This window comes from Geotrypetes seraphini, chromosome 15 (assembly GCF_902459505.1).
Source record: "Geotrypetes seraphini chromosome 15, aGeoSer1.1, whole genome shotgun sequence".
Lineage (NCBI taxonomy): Eukaryota > Metazoa > Chordata > Amphibia > Gymnophiona > Dermophiidae > Geotrypetes > Geotrypetes seraphini.
The window spans coordinates 10,260,362-10,278,781 of record NC_047098.1 but is presented as its reverse complement, the minus strand read 5'-3'; the positions used below and the strand labels follow the sequence as shown (position 1 = coordinate 10,278,781).

The 18,420-nt window shown below is 39.8% G+C and overlaps 1 protein-coding gene across 1 annotated transcript in view; it reads left to right on the top strand.

Moving 5' to 3' along the window:
• PER3 (period circadian regulator 3) overlaps positions 1-18,420 on the top strand; it is a 53,601-nt gene that overhangs the window by 8,508 nt on the left and 26,673 nt on the right. Inside the window, exons 2-12 of the mRNA XM_033922531.1 lie at positions 1,998-2,544; positions 4,768-4,919; positions 5,444-5,559; positions 9,593-9,794; positions 10,075-10,120; positions 10,905-11,047; positions 11,131-11,209; positions 11,330-11,436; positions 12,092-12,248; positions 15,196-15,301; positions 17,338-17,466. Of these exons, the coding sequence (XP_033778422.1) occupies positions 2,276-2,544; positions 4,768-4,919; positions 5,444-5,559; positions 9,593-9,794; positions 10,075-10,120; positions 10,905-11,047; positions 11,131-11,209; positions 11,330-11,436; positions 12,092-12,248; positions 15,196-15,301; positions 17,338-17,466 (1,506 nt within the window). The 5' untranslated portion in view covers positions 1,998-2,275. The remainder of the gene's footprint in view (positions 1-1,997; positions 2,545-4,767; positions 4,920-5,443; positions 5,560-9,592; positions 9,795-10,074; positions 10,121-10,904; positions 11,048-11,130; positions 11,210-11,329; positions 11,437-12,091; positions 12,249-15,195; positions 15,302-17,337; positions 17,467-18,420) is intronic.

Genomic DNA, 18,420 nt, shown 5'->3' with positions numbered 1-18,420 from the left:
AGAAACCAAGGTAGTTGTGAATGAAAGATTATGGTGGAAAGCAAAAGAAACTCTGTGGAGTGACGATGTTCCTTAAATGGACTTTATTTGTAAATGTCAAAGTTCCAAAAGTACACTAAAATCATCCACATAAAATAAAATCATCCACATAAAACCCTTAAAGAACCTAGTCTGCTAGGGGTGCAGGACCCAACATGGTTCACGATTCGACAAAAAGTCTTCTTCAGGGGTCCCTGAGGGTCCTATAATGGTGAATAAGTGGAGAATCTAATATATGGTGAGCATCGTCTTTCTCACAGCTCACCACATATTAGATTCTCCCCTGAAGAAGACAGGATCGTGTCAGAGGAAACGTGCTACCGAAGTGGAGAGTGGCCTGCGAGGTTTGCTACAGCCGGTCGGCGATCCTCAGCAGGCTGCTTTGAAGAGGAGCAGCAGTGGTTTGTCTGGGTGAGTGAGGGCTGGAGGGGGGAGTCGCCGGTGTGTTCCTTGCCTCCGTGTTCGAAAATGGAATTTGGCATGGAGGGACACATCACACTGTCAAGGAACACGTATGCGTGCTTAGGGTTTTATTATAGAGGATTTTCTATACCTTTCTTCCAGGGAAGCTCAGTACTTGAATTTATTCAGGTACTCATGCATTTTTCCCTGTCTGTCTTGGCAGGCTCACAATCTATCTAATGTACCTGTGGCATTGGGGTGATTAAGTGACTTGCCCAGGGTCAGAAGGAGCAGTATGGGTTTGAACCCACAACCCTCGGGGCGCTGAGGATGTAGCTTTAACCACTGCACCACCCTCTACCCCACTACAGCCTGAAGCCCTGGTGGGACAGGAGTAATCATTACTGTATCTTGATCCAGCTGACTCTAAACCACCCTTACTTCTGCAGACCTTACCTTTAAAGCCCTGGTGGTCTGGTGGTGAAGTAGGGTAGGAGCAATCTTCCTACGCTCCTGCCTCATGAGAGCTGAGATAAAAATGCTTGCCCCTTATTGTGCTCCTACAACTTATGCTACTTCCATAACCAGGAATGAAAGAAGATAGCTAGTCCCTGATTGCAGGACTATTTATTCTTCCCTCCAGAATCATCATTGATGGACAACCCTGGCCTAAGACTGGCATGGTGGCCCATCTTACATGACTTAGCAAAAAAAACTCAGGGACTCCTTTTTGTGGTTGTTTTTTGGGTTTTTTTCCTTCCCTCCCAATGTTTTCATTTTAATATTGTATGAAAATTTGTTCTTTTAGATTGTTGATTATAAAACCAACCTGAAAGCTCTTACTGTGTTGAAAATTTGAAGGTCCACTGGTTGCTTAATGAACAATAATCTGTTGGGAAATGTCTGCTGATTTAGTACTCTAACTCTGAATGTTTGCAGTCACTAAGGTTCCCTTTTATGAAGCTGCTCTAGGCTTTATCACTGGCCACTGCAGTATTACTGTGTTTCCCCGAAAATAAGCCCTAGTCCTGGGATTCGCCGGCAGTTCCCCTTCCCTCCCTCCCATCCCTTGTGAAGCAAAATCCTTGAGTGAGCATCGCCTCCCGAGCCTCCGCCGCGCATCCAAACCCCCATCCTTCTCTCCCTCCCATCCAAACCCCACCGACCGTGAGCGAGCCCTACATACCTCCCTAAGCAGCGTCGGGCCTGCAGCATGCTAAACAGGCTGCTTCGGCCTTGTCCACCTGTGAATTCACTGTGCCGTATCTTAATATAGTCATCATGAAAACTAAGTTAGACAAGTTGAGGCCTAAGCATTGAAAAGCTTTTAATATGGATGGCACTGACTGATAAATCACTGTGTCTACATCTGGCTCAATATTTCATGGTTTTTAAATCTGAAAAACTGCTTTCTGATCTGTATATCTTTATATAGACTGGATTTTTTTAGGCAGAGGATTTAAAGCCTAGCATGGCTTAGAGTTAACATCAGAATGTAAAAACCTTAACTGATAAGTCAAAGTATTTACTATTTCTGATATTTGTGTCTTTCTTAGGTTAACACCGTTACCTACTCTGAATGAGAAAAATGTCCAGCATTTGTTTTTATAGGAGAATCTAGCAACTTGACAAAGGGCCACTGTGAATCAACATGTCTTCCTACTTTGGAAGCTTTTGTATATTGCTGTTATTTTCTTAATTTGGGGGACTGTTTTTTGGAGAAAAAAAACTTGAACCCATCTTATTGGGAGCGAAGTAATTCTGTGACTTAAAAAACAAATATGGAATGTGACATGTTTAAAACAATTCTGTTATAACACACCATCAGCCAGCTATGACAGCTGAACCCAAGAGCTACCACTTGGAGCAAAATAAAAACTGGGCTACGGGAACCAGTTCTGAGGTTGAGAATCCCAAGGGAAAGATCTTTAACTGTGAAGGTTTGGGGGAACAGAGCTATCAAAACCATGAAGATATGGAAATACATCTGAATGACTCAAGTGGAAATGACTCCAGTGGCGTGAATTCTGGTGGCAATGGGTCGAAGAAAAGATCGAATTCCAGTTTACGAAGGTCCAGCAAATGCACAGGACGTTGCAACAGGTAACTTCGTCATCTACTGTGTTACTATGTATTTCTTCCAGTAATGCTCATGAGCAGATCAGTTTACTTAGAAGGGGTCTTTACTAAAGATTAGCATATGGGTCATTCCATATCAGGTGGTCCAGAGCTCCCCACTCGACCATCTCAGAAATTGATTGGGACCTCTAATGAAGGTGTCCAGAGTTTTGGCACATGGTCTCAACTAAGTCCAGAGTTAACGGCCTCTTTATTTGGGCCACATTTTTGTATCTGCAGAAGTTGTTGAGTGGGGACCCTCCTTGAAATTGGACTAGTTGACATGTGTACTGCAGCAGGTCCCATAGGAATAAAATGGATCCTGTGACAGAAAACACGCGCTAATTTTTATTAATAGGTCCCCTTAGTTTCTAATGCAAAGTTATTGGGAAATTCAGTGGATTTTAAGGTCAGAAATTAATAAATGCTGATAAAAATGTGATCCTCAAGGCATGTACTCTTCTGTTCAACAAGCATACTCTAATTAGAGGAGGCTTTTCTATCATACTATATGGGAAATGTGTGTTGGATTTCTGGCTCCATGAAACTACAAGCCTAGCAAATTGAAATCATAACTAGGTCTTCTATTCTTAAGTATTTATAAACTCTAAATCTAAGTGTACATTTTCCAGCTAATAAGGGTTCTTTGAGGGTTCAAAAAGATTTTATTGGTCTTTCACACTTGGATACTATTACTGAATACCTTTCCAGTGGAATCAAATATATACATTTGTTTTACTTAGATGACATCTATGCAGAAAAGACATAAAATCTGGGTGGAGGATACAAGATAAGCCGAGGAGGGGGGAAGAGAGTGTATAGTAAAGGAAGTTGTATTATTTCTGGGTTTTATCCAATAAATATCAATCTTAAACACTGATAGAACGCCCCTAATTAAAATAAAAAAATCTATAAAAACCTAAAATCTTTGTATTTAATATACCACCTTTCCCAGTAGGTCAAAACAAGGCCTAATAATAAAAAAGTTGCTTAGTAAAAATAGGATGGTCGGAAAAAAAGATAAGTTGGGGTATATAATTTGAGCTTAATTTTTTTTATGGTCATTCTTCATGGGAGAGGGTTGGGGGATGTGAAGATTACAGGGGGATTAATATTGCTTATTTACTGAGGTGCCATAAGAACGCGGACACCTTGGTTTCATTTTATTGGGAAATGCTTGGTAGGGGTTGGGAAGGTGTGTTGGGGGTATTAAACATAGCAAAATTGTATTTTTGTTGAAGCTTTGTAAAAGTTATAGTTGTACAATGAAACATTCCAGGAATTTTGGTTTATTTGTAGCTTTTGCACTCTGCTGATTTAATAAACAGATTCAAACATAATTTTGTTTACTTTTTTATGAGAAGTAATAACTAACCTGAGGTAAACAATGCATTTTATCACAGCATTGTTCTGTCTGAAATAGGTTAGTGGCTCCCACAGTAAATGTAAACTTGTATTGCTTGCCCTTATTTGGCAGCTTGACTTCTAGAGGTAATTTTGCAAGACTACCACTAGAGGTCAGTCTGTACCATTTTGAACCCAGTTGCTTGATGGGGCCAGGAGCAACTGGGGGTTGCTTATGCTGGCCTACTAGACACCATGGAAAACCTTTATAGGTGCAAGGGAAGAGATCAAGGGTGGATGCCTGCATATGGATGAGGGAGCAGGGTTTATTATTATTTTTTTAAACATCTCCTTTAAGGAGGCCTTGGGATACTTGTTAGGGGCACTGTGCTCCTGAGGAGGAATGATAATGCCAACTCAAGAGCTTGTATTCCCACAAATAATTCAGTTTATGTGGTTAAATACCAGCATGCAATTTCAATACCGAGATGCTTTGTATTTCATGCTCTGGCAGCACAAATAATGCACGATATTGTTATTTAACATGTATTTGGCTAAAGCAGTTTCCCTTATTGGCAGATATCCCTCTTGTCGGTCAAAGCTGTTTAAAAGAAAAGCTTTGTGTATGAAGTTGTAAGTGTTAGATAATCTTTAAGCGCTAATTTCAGATCCTTTTTCTTTTGAGCACACAGTGTATTGACCCTCTCAGCTAAATTCAGGTTTATCCCCTAAGTTTGAAAAACTTAATAATATCCAGTAGATGAAAATGTGGAGGACAAATACTTAAATGAATAAGTATACTTTATAAAATTAGATTGAAGAATTGAGATTTGCTGTTCTAAAATTGATAATTTTGTCTTGTAGTGAACGATTAGATCAGAACCTGTCTCATAAAGAACTGCTGAGCATGGTCCAGGAAATCAAGCAACGCCTCCCACTGGAGAGGCAGAATCGCAGCAAAGCTAGTACTATAGATGCTCTCAGCTATGCCCTGCATTGTGTTAGGCAAGTGCAAGGTAAGAGTGGTTCTCGGCCCAGTCCTAAACTGTAAATGGTTTTTGATGCCTGATTTGTAACTGGTTTCATCTGAAAGCATCTTGGCATTTTGTAATTCTATTGCCAGGCAAGACTAAAAATCTAAGAATGCTTGTGGTTAGGGTATTTCCAATTGATTCCTAGTGGTTAGCTTGTGTTGGCAATTTTCCTTTGATCTGAACATGTCAACCGTTATCTGTCTAGATCAGGGGTTCTTAACCAGTGGTGTCTGTATGTCCAAGGGGTGCAGGAAAAGGTCAAACAAGGTGTGGAGAATTCTTGAAATCTGAGGCAATTCATTGTAACTTTTCTAGACAGTGAAGACAGTTATTAGTAGATAACTAGGATTTTTATTGATGGTATTTATATATCACTTTCTTGTTCTTGGAGAAATTCATGAGATACCTCAAATCACCAATCTGATGGAGAATGATTTTTCTATTGAGTATAGGTGAAGTCAAGGTAAACATAAGATTTATTTTTTGTTGTTGTTTTTTGTTATCAGCAAACAGCGAGTTCTTCAAGCTTCTGAATGATCACAAAATGTCTCAGTTGGATATGCCAGCACTCACCATTGAGGAACTGGAAGCCTTTACATCAGAACACCCTCAAAAGAATACGGTGAGAGCCTATGAGCCTATAATGGTTACTTGGGGATGAGGGGGGGTTGTGGATGGTAGCCAGCCTGGGCCCATAGTAAAAAATATTTGGTCACCTGCTTAGGAATAGAATCTAGATGTCGTCGTTGATAGTTGAAATGTTCTGCTTAGAGAGCATTTATTGGTAGATGGTAGGAATGGAATCAAAAATAAAACAGAGAATGTCTGAATTGCTCCAAGGTGCAGTTGTACCTTGAATATTGTGTACAGTTCTGGTCACTACATCTCTGGATATAGTGTCATTAGGAAAGGTAGAGAAGGGTAACAAATCTTTTCAAAGCACTGCTATGTTTGGAACATCTCTTATTTTGCATGGACTTAGTGCTACATTGATGATATCGCCGCTTAGAGAAATGTCTTGTTCATTTCTTTCTCTCCTCGCTGAGTGTATAAAAGCTTAAGTCTTCAAATTGACAATACATACTGTGCAGTTGCCGCATTTAAATTGTCCTAGCGGTAATTTCCTGGAGGTCTGGGAACAGATGATGTAGCCAATATATTCAGGTGTTTTTCTCTTTGTAAGCCATTCTGTCTCTCTCCAGAAAAATGATCCAGACTCTGGATGATGTGCCTGTGTTTCAAAATCTTAACAATATCTTTAGATAAATGCATGAAGGATATTGTGCACAATTGCTCAGTCTTGGTAATAAAATTCCTGTTCTGGAAGCCTTAATGGTGATAATGGACTTGAACATTGTGGCTGTTAAGGAGACGTGGTTCAATGAGTCTTAGGAATGGGATATCACCATACAAGGATATAAGCTATTCAGGAGCAATAGAGAGTTACTCTTCTTCCTTTTTGGCACTCCTATGTCAAAAATATTAAAGCAGCTGAAATGTAAGGAATCTAGGGAAAAGAAAAATAATTAAAAAAAAAAAAAAATAATAATCTGCATGTGTTTTAACTAGAGCTGAATGGGGACAACGGGGATCCCACGGGGTGGAGGCAGCTCAAGCCAAGAGGCTCGCTTTCTTTTCCTGCCTGCAGCACACCACACGTAGCCAACCCGGAAGTCTTCCCCTGATGTCAGAGCTGACGTCGGAGGGAAGGCTTTGCGTCAGTTGCATGCAGGGCCCATCTTTCTCTTACCTATCATCTGTACTTCATTCCCTCACTATGAAGTGAATCATTTCTTCGCAGGGCAGCGGGCCCTGCACGTGACTGATGTGAGGCCTTCCCTCCGACGTCAGCTCTGACATCGGGGGAAGATTTCCGGGTCGTGTGGCGTGCTGTAGGCAGGAAAAGAAGAAGAGCCTCTTGGCTCGAGCAGCCTCCAATCCCTGCTGTTACCGGAATCTAGACTCGAACTTGGGAGGCAAACGCAGGACACAGAAGGTGAGGGGGGGTGGGGGTTAAGTGTGTTTTTGGACACAGAAGGTGTGAATTTGGGAGAGAGGATGGAGGAAGGGAGGGAAAGAGATGGTTATGTACATGAGAAATGGAAGAAAGAGGAGAATTTTTGGTCATAGGAAGGGAGTGAGGTACAGATGATAGGGAAGAGAAAGATGAGAGGGAGAAATGTTCTGGTGGAAAGGGAACAGTAGAACAGATTGAAAGGGATGTAAGAGGGAGCAATGTTAGACATAGTGGTGAAGGGAATGGAGGGAGAGATGTGGCATGGTGCTGGAGAGGGGTGATAGAAGGAGAAATGTTGGGCATGGGGCTGGTGGATCGGGGCGAAAGATGCTGCACATGATCCGGGGGATGAGAGAGGGATAAATGCTAGGCCATGGTAGGAGAAACCAATGAACAGCAACAGAAGAATTTACAGAAGATGGGAGAGCGGAAAAAAGAAACTGGGACCAACTTGATGGAAAAATAAGTCTCCAGACAACAAAGGTAAAAAACAGAATTTATTGACCAAAATATGTTAGCTTTGGGAAATGTATATAGCAGATGTCTTTGTATTGTGTTCAAAAGAAATTGAAATGCGTTTCTGGTTTTATTTCTACAGTGTTGAAGTAGTTTCTGAACCTTGCTGTGGCTAGTGGGGGTCCCCAAGCACTGCCAGCAGAGGACCTCCTCTAGAGACAGCCAGAACTCCCCTCCACTAAGCACAGCAGTCACTGGCAGCATCCATGAGCCACTGAGGTGCCAGCATCTGTGACTCAGGGACGCTACTGCTGCCTGCCAAGCTTGGCAAAAGGGACCCCCAGCCAACTGCAAAGGAAGAACTCAGCTGACAGCTTGGGGGTTCTCGTCAGCTGAGTATTTATATTTTATATTTACATTAGAGGCTCTGGTAGAAACCCGTGTACCGTATTTTTCACTCCATAAGACGCACTTCTTTTCCACCCATAAGTGGGTGGAAATCTCAGTGCGTCTTATGAAGCGAAGGTCCAAATTTTGTTACCCCGCCGCACCACTTTTTCCGCACCACCTTTATTTTAAAAAACACTGCTGCTGCCGCTGCCACAACACCAACTTCTTTTTAAAACACCCCGCTGCTGCCGCACCATTTTTTTTTTTTTAAACACCTCCCGTCCATTGTCGTTGTCCCCCCCTTTTTAACCTGGTGGTCCAGCATGAATCTTTCGCTTTTTTTCCCAGCCTGCGGCACAGAGATCAGCAGCATGGACGTCAGGAGCAAGCTTTATGCTCTCCTGTTCAGCCCTGCGCTGCTTTCCGAATGGCTGCCATAGGTTCTCGCAGGACTCGTGAGAACTTACGGCAGCCATTCGGAAAGCAGTGCAGGACCGAGCAAGAGAACGTAAAGCTTGCTCCTGACGTCCATGCTGCTGATCTCTGCGCCGCAGGCCGGGAAATAAGGAGAAGCCCTCGAGCACCATCTGCAAGGTACCAGTAGGTGCCGCGGCAGGGAAGCCGGCTGGAGCTGCTGGGCCCATGAAGAAGGTGGGCTGGAGCTGACAGACCCATGAGCAGGGAGCAGGATTAAAAAAGGTATGGGAGGGCTGGCTGGCTGGGTGGCCTGAGGCTGGTTTGGGCCTGACTGGGTGGCCTGGGGCTGGCTGGCTTGGGGCTGCCTACCATTAGATGTGCCCACCATTCAATGTGCCCTATTCCCTGTCCTGGTCTACCACCAGAGGGGGGACAGGGCACACCATTTGGTTCAGAATTTTTTTTCTTGGGTTTTCCTTCTATAGAAGTGGGTGCGTCTTATGGTCAGGTGTGTCTTATGGAGCGAAAAATACAATACATACAAAGTAGGTATTCTTCCCAATTAATATTTCCAAATTAATAAAGTATCTTTGCTTATTTGTAAATGGGTTTCTACCAGAGCTTTAAATTCAGTAGCATAATTTAATTAAATAACTACTTCTGAAGTAACTACTTTTGAAGTTTATAGGGACGGATTTGATTCCAGCGGGGATGGGTTTGACTCCTAGTGAGGACGGGTTTGATTTTACCGGGGATGGGCGGGGACGGGTTTGATTTCTGTCCACGCCCAACTTTTAACTGTTTTGTGTCACTTGTCATTCCAATTTCCAGATTGTTTATAAATAAGTTAAATTTGTGCAGCACTCCACTATTTACTCTCCTCCATTGAGAAAAAGGACCATCTAACCCTACTTTCTATTTTCTGGTCTGATAATCAATTCCTAATCCATAGCTGAACATTGCATCCTATCCCATGATGCTTTAATTTTCTTAGGAGCCTTTCACGGGGAACTTTGTCTAAAGTTTTCTGAAAATCTAGGTACACTGCATCAACTGGCTTACCTTTATCCATATGTGTGTTCACATCTTCAGAGTAGTCAAGCAATTGGTGAGGCAAGACCCTTCCTTGGTTGAACCTATACCGACTCTGCCCCATTAAATCATGTTCCACAATTTTATTTTTTTAGAATTGTTTCCACTATTTTACCTGGCACTGACATCAGGCTTACTGGTCTGTAATTTCCTGGATCTCCCTGGAACCCTTTTTAAAAATTGGCGTAACATTGTCCACCCTCCAATCTTCAGGTATTGCAGATGATTTTAGTGACAGGTTGCAGATCACTAATAGATCAGGAATACATATTTTTGTTCGTAGGACACCTTTGTGGTCGTGTTCTCTTTAACCTCTGGGAAGATGGTGTATATCTCTGAGCAGGCAACTTCCATCCTGAGCTGTAAGAAGAAAGTCTTGGATTCCTCTAGATTTGTAGAGCTGCTGGCACCTCAGGATGTGAGCGTATTTTATAAACATACCGCTCAATCCCATCTCCTTCCATGGAACATGGGGATAGGCACAGGTAATTTCTCCAGCGCTGTAAACCCTTTTCTTCTACTATTTGTCCTGCTTGATGATATATAGTTGCATAATATGTCTTAATTTTAAAAACAGAATCATTTTCTAAACATAACTCCTGCTTCCCTCTGTGGTTAATAAATTTTATCATAGGTTGTTTAGGGCTGCTGAAATTCCCCATTTGCAGAATTTGTGAATATGGTTAGTCTTATGGTAGTGATTCTGTTTTTGTGTGCGTGATAAAACACAATTTTTATTCTTATACCATTTTTATTTCTTATCAGTGTCTTATGAATACACTCAAGTGAAATCCTTCTTCTGCAGGATCAGGCAAGTCATAATGATTTTCTTGTCAGTGGTTTCAAGTGACTTTATTGCTGTTAAACCTTTTGCAGCCTCATAAGGAATCTTGCTGCAGACCCTCTTGGCTCATTTCTTTCCCATTATTACAGAAGTTCACATATTTAAGACAATCCACATATTTTGAGTGACTGAATAAAAAGATTCACTTAGGGGTGGGTATATTTATGTACTTGTCCAAGAATACTGAAGGTGTTGGCTGAATGCGGAATACCGTGGGCCCAGGTCAGGTTGCAGACCTTCACGGAGCTCTTAGCTTCTTTTTTTACATACAACCACTCTTGTCAGTTTGGGTAGACTTCGAATAGCTCAGATTTTGAAAAGTTCCTAGTTTAGTCTGAGATAAACAGTTGATGCGTATGCTGTGGATGGACTAATCCTCCACAGTGGATGTCAGAGAATGTGAAGCAAGACCAGAAGCCATGCCAAAAATAGCCAAGGCAGCATGATATAAACTTGTATATATTGTATTATGGTATTAGTTTTGTGAATGGATTTTTTTTTTTTACGCTGTTGCTAGTGATATGCCAACTCTGTGGATTAAGTAAATGCCCGCTCAGTGGATTCAGGTCAGATTGTTAGATTTGCAGTGAAGCTTGCTGTTAACTGATGTCTGTCATTGTAATTGAATTGCAAACTGGTTACAACAACAACAAAAAAAACCAAAATAAAATTTGATCAAGCTAATTTGTTGAAAAGATACGTCTGGTCTATAATGTACTGGAAACCTTTTCTTTTTTATCCATTTTTACAGGAGAGGTAAAGAGTGGGATCATGTGCTACGGTACAATCCTTTCCGAATCACCCCTTACTCTGTCAAGGTGCGCAGTTCTGCCCTGATACAAGCCGAGACGTGCTGTTTGGCTCTCGTAGAAAGAATTATCTCTGGTTATGAAGGCAAGTCCCAGAAAGTGATATAAAAAATAAAAGAATTTTTGTTCCAAATTTTGGTTTGGGTTGATTTTAACTTTTTCCTGCAGCTCCCAGAATCCCCTTGGATAAGAGGATCTTCACAACTACTCACTCGCCTGGTTGTGTATTTCTAGAAGTAGATGACAGGTGAGCACTTCAGAGGTTTTGGGGAAAAGTGTTGGGTTACTGTGATTGAGAACTAAAGAGCATGCCTTCTGTTGTCTTATTCAGTTGTAACATTTTATGCTGTACTTCTTTGCATGATAGAGCTGTGCCTTTGTTGGGTTACCTGCCTCAAGATTTGATAGGAACCTCTATCCTGATGTACTTACATCCAGAAGATCGCCTCCTAATGCTTGCTATGCACAGAAAGAGTAAGTTAAAACTTTTCAGTAATCTGAAGATTTAAAACCATTTTATAGTGTAGTTGCAGAGCTTTAAGTGTTTGTAGTGAAATATTGATGACTAATGAAATGCACCTTACTGCAAAAACAAAGCGTGTCAAATAATGGATTATATTTATTAGAATCTCTTTACCACCTTTTTGAAGGAATTCACTCAAGGCGTTGTACAGCAGGAATAAGTCAAGCATGGGCAATAGATAATTGCAGCAGTAAAATATTCAAATACAAGGTGTGGCATAATATGTTATGCTATAAGGTCAACAGAGTATGCAATAAAACATTTTTTTCTAGATTGCAAATGATGTAAGTAAAGATGGAACATATAGTTAGATAAGAGAGAGTAACAGGAGTTAGAAAATAAAGGGGACTAATTTTTTTTTTTATAAGTCGCACATGAAGTAAGAAAGGTGCATGAATATATCAGCTAAGATAGGGGTGGATAATAAGCAAGACCTGGTGTGACTGACTTAATAATCTAGGCTGTGAGACTTTGTTGTGAGAATTACCCAAAGATTATGGTGTATTTTGAGTGTTTGAGATAATAAAAAAACACAAAAAATTGGGTTAGACTCCTCTTTATACATGTTTGTTGATCATTTTTGTCTCTACTTATTTTGCATTGAAGTCTTGAAATATGCAGGACAGCCCCCCTTTGAACATTCTCCAATCAGATTTTGCACTCAGAATGGTGATTACATTATTTTGGACACCAGTTGGTCTAGCTTTGTGAATCCTTGGAGCAGAAAGGTCTCGTTTATTATCGGTAGACACAAAGTCCAAACGTAAGTCAGATCATTTTGTCTTCAGCATGATTATCAAGAAAAATTTCTCCCAAAAATGCAGGAAAATATTAATGTTCACAAAAATAGCTTTTGTCTATGAAGAGAATTTCAGAATCGGAGAGAGAATTGTGAATAGGTAATTGCAGGAGATTATCAGAATTTGTCCCTTCTTTTCATTAATTTTTTGGTTCTGTACAGTAGAAGTAGACTTGATTTTAACTTTTTCCTGTAGCTCCCAGAATCCCCTTGGATAAAAGGTCTTCACAACTACTCAAACACCTGGTTGTGTATTTCTAGAAGTAGATGACAGGTGAGCCATCATCATGGCTAATGGGTAATAACTGGAGTTTACATGCACATCTTTATAGTTGCTATTCTATAAAGATGTGTGTGTAAATTTTTCTATGCAGATCTGAAAAGGAGGCATGGCCATGGGAGGAGGGCATGGTCAGATCAGGGGCATTGCTAGAATTTGCATGTAGTGTTACAGAATTCGAGGGGAGTGTAGGACGCAGTGGATTGAGCTACAGCCTAAGATAAGCCGCTCTTAGCTGTACCCTTCTCCTCTCATCTAGCTGCCCCCTATGCCTGGAATAAATTACCTGAGTTTGTCCGCCAAGCCCCTTCCATTACCTTTTTTAAAAGCAGACTGAAAACCCACTTTTTTGATATAGCCTTCAATCCATAACCTTACTGTCCACCAACCAAGTCAGCAGATTAACCATGGATCTCCCGTATAAGGAACGCAGAGAGAGGGGAGACATGATAGAGACATTCAAATATGTCACGGGCCGTATCGAAGTGGAGGAAGATATCTTCTTTCTCAAGGGTCCCACGGCAACAAGAGGGCATCCATTGAAAGTCAGGGGTGGGAAATTTCATGGAGATACCAGAAAATATTTCTTCACCGAAAGGGTGGTTGATCGCTGGAACAATCTTCTGCCACGGGTAATTGAGACCAGCAGCGTGCCAGATTTTAAGACAAAATGGGATTGGCACGTGGGTTCTCTTCATAGAGGAAGGTAGGGGTGGGTCATTAGTGTGGGCAGACTAGATGGGCCGTGGCCCTTTTCTGCTGTCAGTTTCTATGTTTCTTCTTAACTGTATCCATGACATCCTGTTTGTCTGTCTTGGGTGTTTAGATTATAAGCTCTTTGAGCAGGGACTGTCTTCTTTGTGACTGTATAATGCGCTGTGTATGTCTAGCCGCACTATAGACATAATTAATAGTAGTAGTGTAAGGTGGTACACAGACAAAATCTATCAACAAAAAATAAAAGGTCAGAAAGTTGAAAGAATACAAAATTCACAAGTGGTACCAGACTTTTTCACACCACTGTATAATATAAACAGTGCTTTGCATTCTTATACAGAACAGTGTTGGCACACTTTTATGTTATTTTGGTACCCAAATTGTGCCCTGATCTTAGTAAATGGGAGCCCATTCATAAGTTTGTCCCAAACTCTATAAATGGCTAAAGTGAGTCTGTCCATCTATCACTTTCAAGTTCATTAACTGGTAACCACAGAAAGACTGGCATAGCACCATCCATCCATTGTCCGCTACTGTTTAACGTTTATCCCCTTTAACTTTTCAACATCATCGATTCATAAAAATAAGAGAACAATGATCTTCTATAGTATAAACAGTTCAAAATATCATCAGAATTCCTGAGTATGTGTTGCTTCTGCTGCACCTTCTTTGGAAAAGGTGGTTGTTACTGATTTGACATGTTTTCTTGGCTTCACTGTCACATTCTCCAAGCTGAGAATTAAAGGTTCTACATATCACCTGGTAACGTCACTCCTGGTTTTCCATCCAAATGTTTTCTCTCTGTGTTTGGTTAAAACCTAAATTCAGAAACCCTACCTATGCACTCAAATGAAGGTGCTGAGATAGAAAATGAATAGTTGCTCTTCAAGTTTATTAAAATTTTGATAAAAAGCAAGTCAAGTTTTCTAAGCGTTTTACAATTTGTATAAAAAAGGGAAAACAATGAACAAATAAGTACCGACTAAACAATACATCACACACGTGAAACAATAGGAAAGTGGGGAGAACTACAATTTAAAAGTAAAGAGAACAAGAAGGGTAAACCACAATAGCAAAGCAAGGGAGTGCAGATCATTAAATGACCTAGACCGATTCCAAGTCTTTTCAACGGTTATATGCATCACGGAAGAGATAGCACTTTAAATATCCCTCAAACTTATCTAGATTTTTTTCCAACCTGATATGAAGTGGTATGACTTCTTTGAACTCTATTTGATGCATTTTGAAAAGAAATGATTTTTATTTTAATAACTTCAAACATGGCAAAAGCCCATCTTAACTTTAAGCCTTAAAAAGAAAAAAAAATGTCTATTAAATCTGTCTTGCAGCTATGTTAAAGCAATTATGTTTACTTACAAGTAGGTTATTTTTCAGTGTTTCATTCCCATTGGTTTTGGGACACATTGATGAGTTCAGCTGGAATATATTCTACCATTACGTTTACGCCAGACAGGTCCAGAAGTCCTCCCTTTTTTTCCTTAAGTGTGTTCTTCTTACCGATAATAGCTTCTGCTTTTCATTTCCTTCGCATCTCCTGACTCAGTGGAATACCTGTATGTCAGTTAAATATGAGCCTCATTCTATAATGTTAACAGTATAGCTTCAGTGGCATGTTGGCTTTAGTCTCTTCCAATTGTCAGCTATACTTATGACCACCAATTCTAGGCTATTCAAAATACTGAACATTCCAGACTGCGCAATACCCTGTAAGGGCAAAGCTCTTGGGACTATTTTTTTCTCTTTCTCCCTCCACTGGTAGACAGACATAACCCATTAGTTCTGGAGTGGTCTGGCATGAGTAAAGGAAAAGGAATGGAAATTTATCATCAAGTAAGAAACATATTCTCCCTTTAAAATACTTAAAGGTTAAGACTTTCTACTGATCTGTTACAGGGGGCCTTTGAATGAAGATGTTTTTGCAACAAGAATTAAAGAAATCAGCAATATTAACAAAGACATAAAAGAATTACAAGGACAAATCTACAAGCTACTTTTGCAGGTGAGTTTTTAAGAGGAGGGGTGAAATGTAACACAAAGTGTTTTGAAATCAAGTGGAAGTGCATGAATGAGAGCATCTTGATAGTATTTTGGTACATGAAAAGAATATTACTTTGCTTTAGGTTTAAGTAACTAATATAAGTAACAGGAAATGTTATATCTAAGTAGATCTTAATAAGGCACACCAAACATATATAAAAACTTGTACTAAGAATCACACATCATATCATGTGCTCCTTTATGGATCAGTCCACTGCACAGGTGTGAGAGGGAGGAGTCTCATATATCAGATGATGTATACAAGAATAGAAAATTCAGTAGATGTGTTGAGAAACTGGCCAGTTTGGGAACAGATCTAAACAGGGATTCAAACCCAGATCCTTCCATATGACTACCGAGTCACTGGATGGTATGCATTCAAAATTTAAAAACTTTACAAGGACAATTTCATAATTGGGCATCTATGTGAAATATCAAAAAGACTTCTGTTTTACAAAGGCAGCATGGACATCTATTCTGTATACCTTTTATAAAAATAGACTAACAAAGTGACCCTTAATAGTTCATAGTTTTACAGCTGCCCTGAAGAAGTTATAAATACAGGTCCAGAGAATAGATAGGCAAGTGTTCGCTAGACCTAAAAGGATTCTAGATGTTGAAGCAGAAATAATGAAAATATTAAAAATCTTTAATACAGAATCATAAAAAGATCCCGACATAGCTGTGTTTTGCCCACCAGGGCTGCTGCAAAGGCATCGCATGTACTGGTAAAACAATTAAGTAATGATAAATATAATTAATAATCATTAAATCTAAACCATAAATGACACACAATAGATGATAAAATGTGAAACATGAATAAACATAAATACCCAAATGAGAACTCATAAATAAATTAAACTACAAAATCACATATGGTGAGAGCATAAAAGTACTACAGTAGATATTTTCAAAAGTGTAGTACTTTTATGTTCTCATTTGGGTACCATACATTTGATGTATCGCTCCATGTTGTGACCTCATCTGGAGTATTGCGTTCAATTCAGGTCTCCTTATCTCAAGAAAGATATATTGATGCTAGAAAAGGCTCAAAGAAGAGCGGCCAAGATGAAGAATGCCAAGTGTGTTATGTAAATTAATTGTAATAATACTGTACACTTGTTGAAAGAAATAAAAAGGAATAAAGATTTAAAAAAAAAAAAAAAAAGAACACTGTTTTGGGCCTGATGCACGTACTGGCTCTGTGGAGCCGGCAGGAAATTTCTGTGGATCGGCACAAGTCCACGGACCGGTGGTTGAAGAACACTGCTCGAGATAACATGAAATCTTATCGTAAAAACTTTTTAAGTCGCATTTAAACTTATTTGAGCAGGCTTTTTGGGGTATTTCCCACACTGATTTAATCTTTCACTGTTGATTTGTTCCCCCATTTATCTACTCATTTGCAGCAACCCTTCCTCGCTATAATCATGTTTTGCAATTCTGTGTGTGTGGGGGGGGGAGGGGGTTTCCACTACCTCCCTTCCTTATGTATCTTAACTATACTTTAGTATAAATATTATGTGTAACTTCCTTTAAATTGATTTTATAATTAGATTTTACATAAGTGACTCTAACTTAGGCCTCCCTTTCCTTTCAATTCCTTTTCCCTATATTTTGTGCTGTTTTATTTTAACTGTAAACTGAAGAATCAGAAGCTTAGACTGTTCAGCATAACAATATTATGCAGAGATTTTGCAGGAAATATTTTGTTGAGAGTTGCCAATCAGTTTGCCAAGGTAAAACATTACTGGCCCCTGGACTTTAACCACAAGTGAGTTTGTTTTAGTGAACTAACAGTTCTGCAGAGTACAGGGTCTATTTATTTTATCCAGGCAAATAATTAGAATGCACCTAGAAAGGAGAAAGTTATTGGTGGTCTCCTATGCACCTTTAGTAAGAATGTTGGAAACTACAGGATTATTATTATTATTTTTTAATTTAGTAAATAATGTGCTCCAGTGGTGGTAATAATGAATTATTTTTCCTCTGTTCCAGCCAGTTCATAACAATGGCTCTAGTGGCTATGGAAGCTTGGGTAGCAATGGATCTTATGAACATTACATTAGTATGGCTTCCTCTAGTGATTCAAATGGGAACTGTGTGGAAGAAGTGCAAAAAGAACCAGTAAGTTGATAAAACATATTTTTTCTACAGTCTTGCCATTTTAGCCGTTCGCTGATAAGTTTTCAAATTTGTTAAGGATGTTGGTGCCAATTTTATGAGAACAAAAGATATATTTAAAAAGAGGAAATATTTATAAGCTAACAAGAATACATTTAAAACACACAACAATCCATATTAGATAAGGTTATGGAGAAGGGAATTGAGCTGTCCAGATCCCCTCCAGTATTTTACAAAATGCTTTGTTGAACAGTGACTTTGCATGTATTTTTTGGCATGTCCAGGGTCAACCTCAACTTTATGAACAAATGCATAAAAAGAGCATGGTCAAGCAGGGCTTTCCAAAAGTAAGCTCAGGCCATTGTACTTGCAGATGCCAATTTTACAATCTACTCTAGATGCTGGCACTTGTACCATTCAGTAGAAACATCACCTATTCCTACCCCTACAGCACAAGATTACTCCTGTCCCCCCCCCACCCCAAAACACACATTTCAGCTCTTCGTTTCCCTGATGTAACTCCCATCAACCACATCCCATTTCCCTCTTCCTCTCTTCACCTTGGCTCTTACTGGGGTTCTCTCCCCACTAATCTAGCAGTCTGTGGTCAGGTGGTTGGATTCATAAGGACACCTCTGTTCCCTAGTGGTAGCTTCACAAGGTTACTGTGAGGACGTCAGAAGTACCATTTTAATCCCAACTAACCAACAGAGCAGGAGCAGAGCAGTGGCTTCCCCCATGTCTTTTATTGAGAAAATACCAAATTTCCAGTGATGTGAGATATACTTTTTAATGGGGTGTCAGAAAGACCTCTTGAAGTAAACAATACCTCAAAGATTCTTAAGATCTTCATTCATCCCCTATGGCTTTATAAATAGTCAATTAGATAATTTTTTCACTCATTGATAATAAGTTATGTAGAAAAGATAATAACTTAGCTTTTTTTCATTTTTTTTC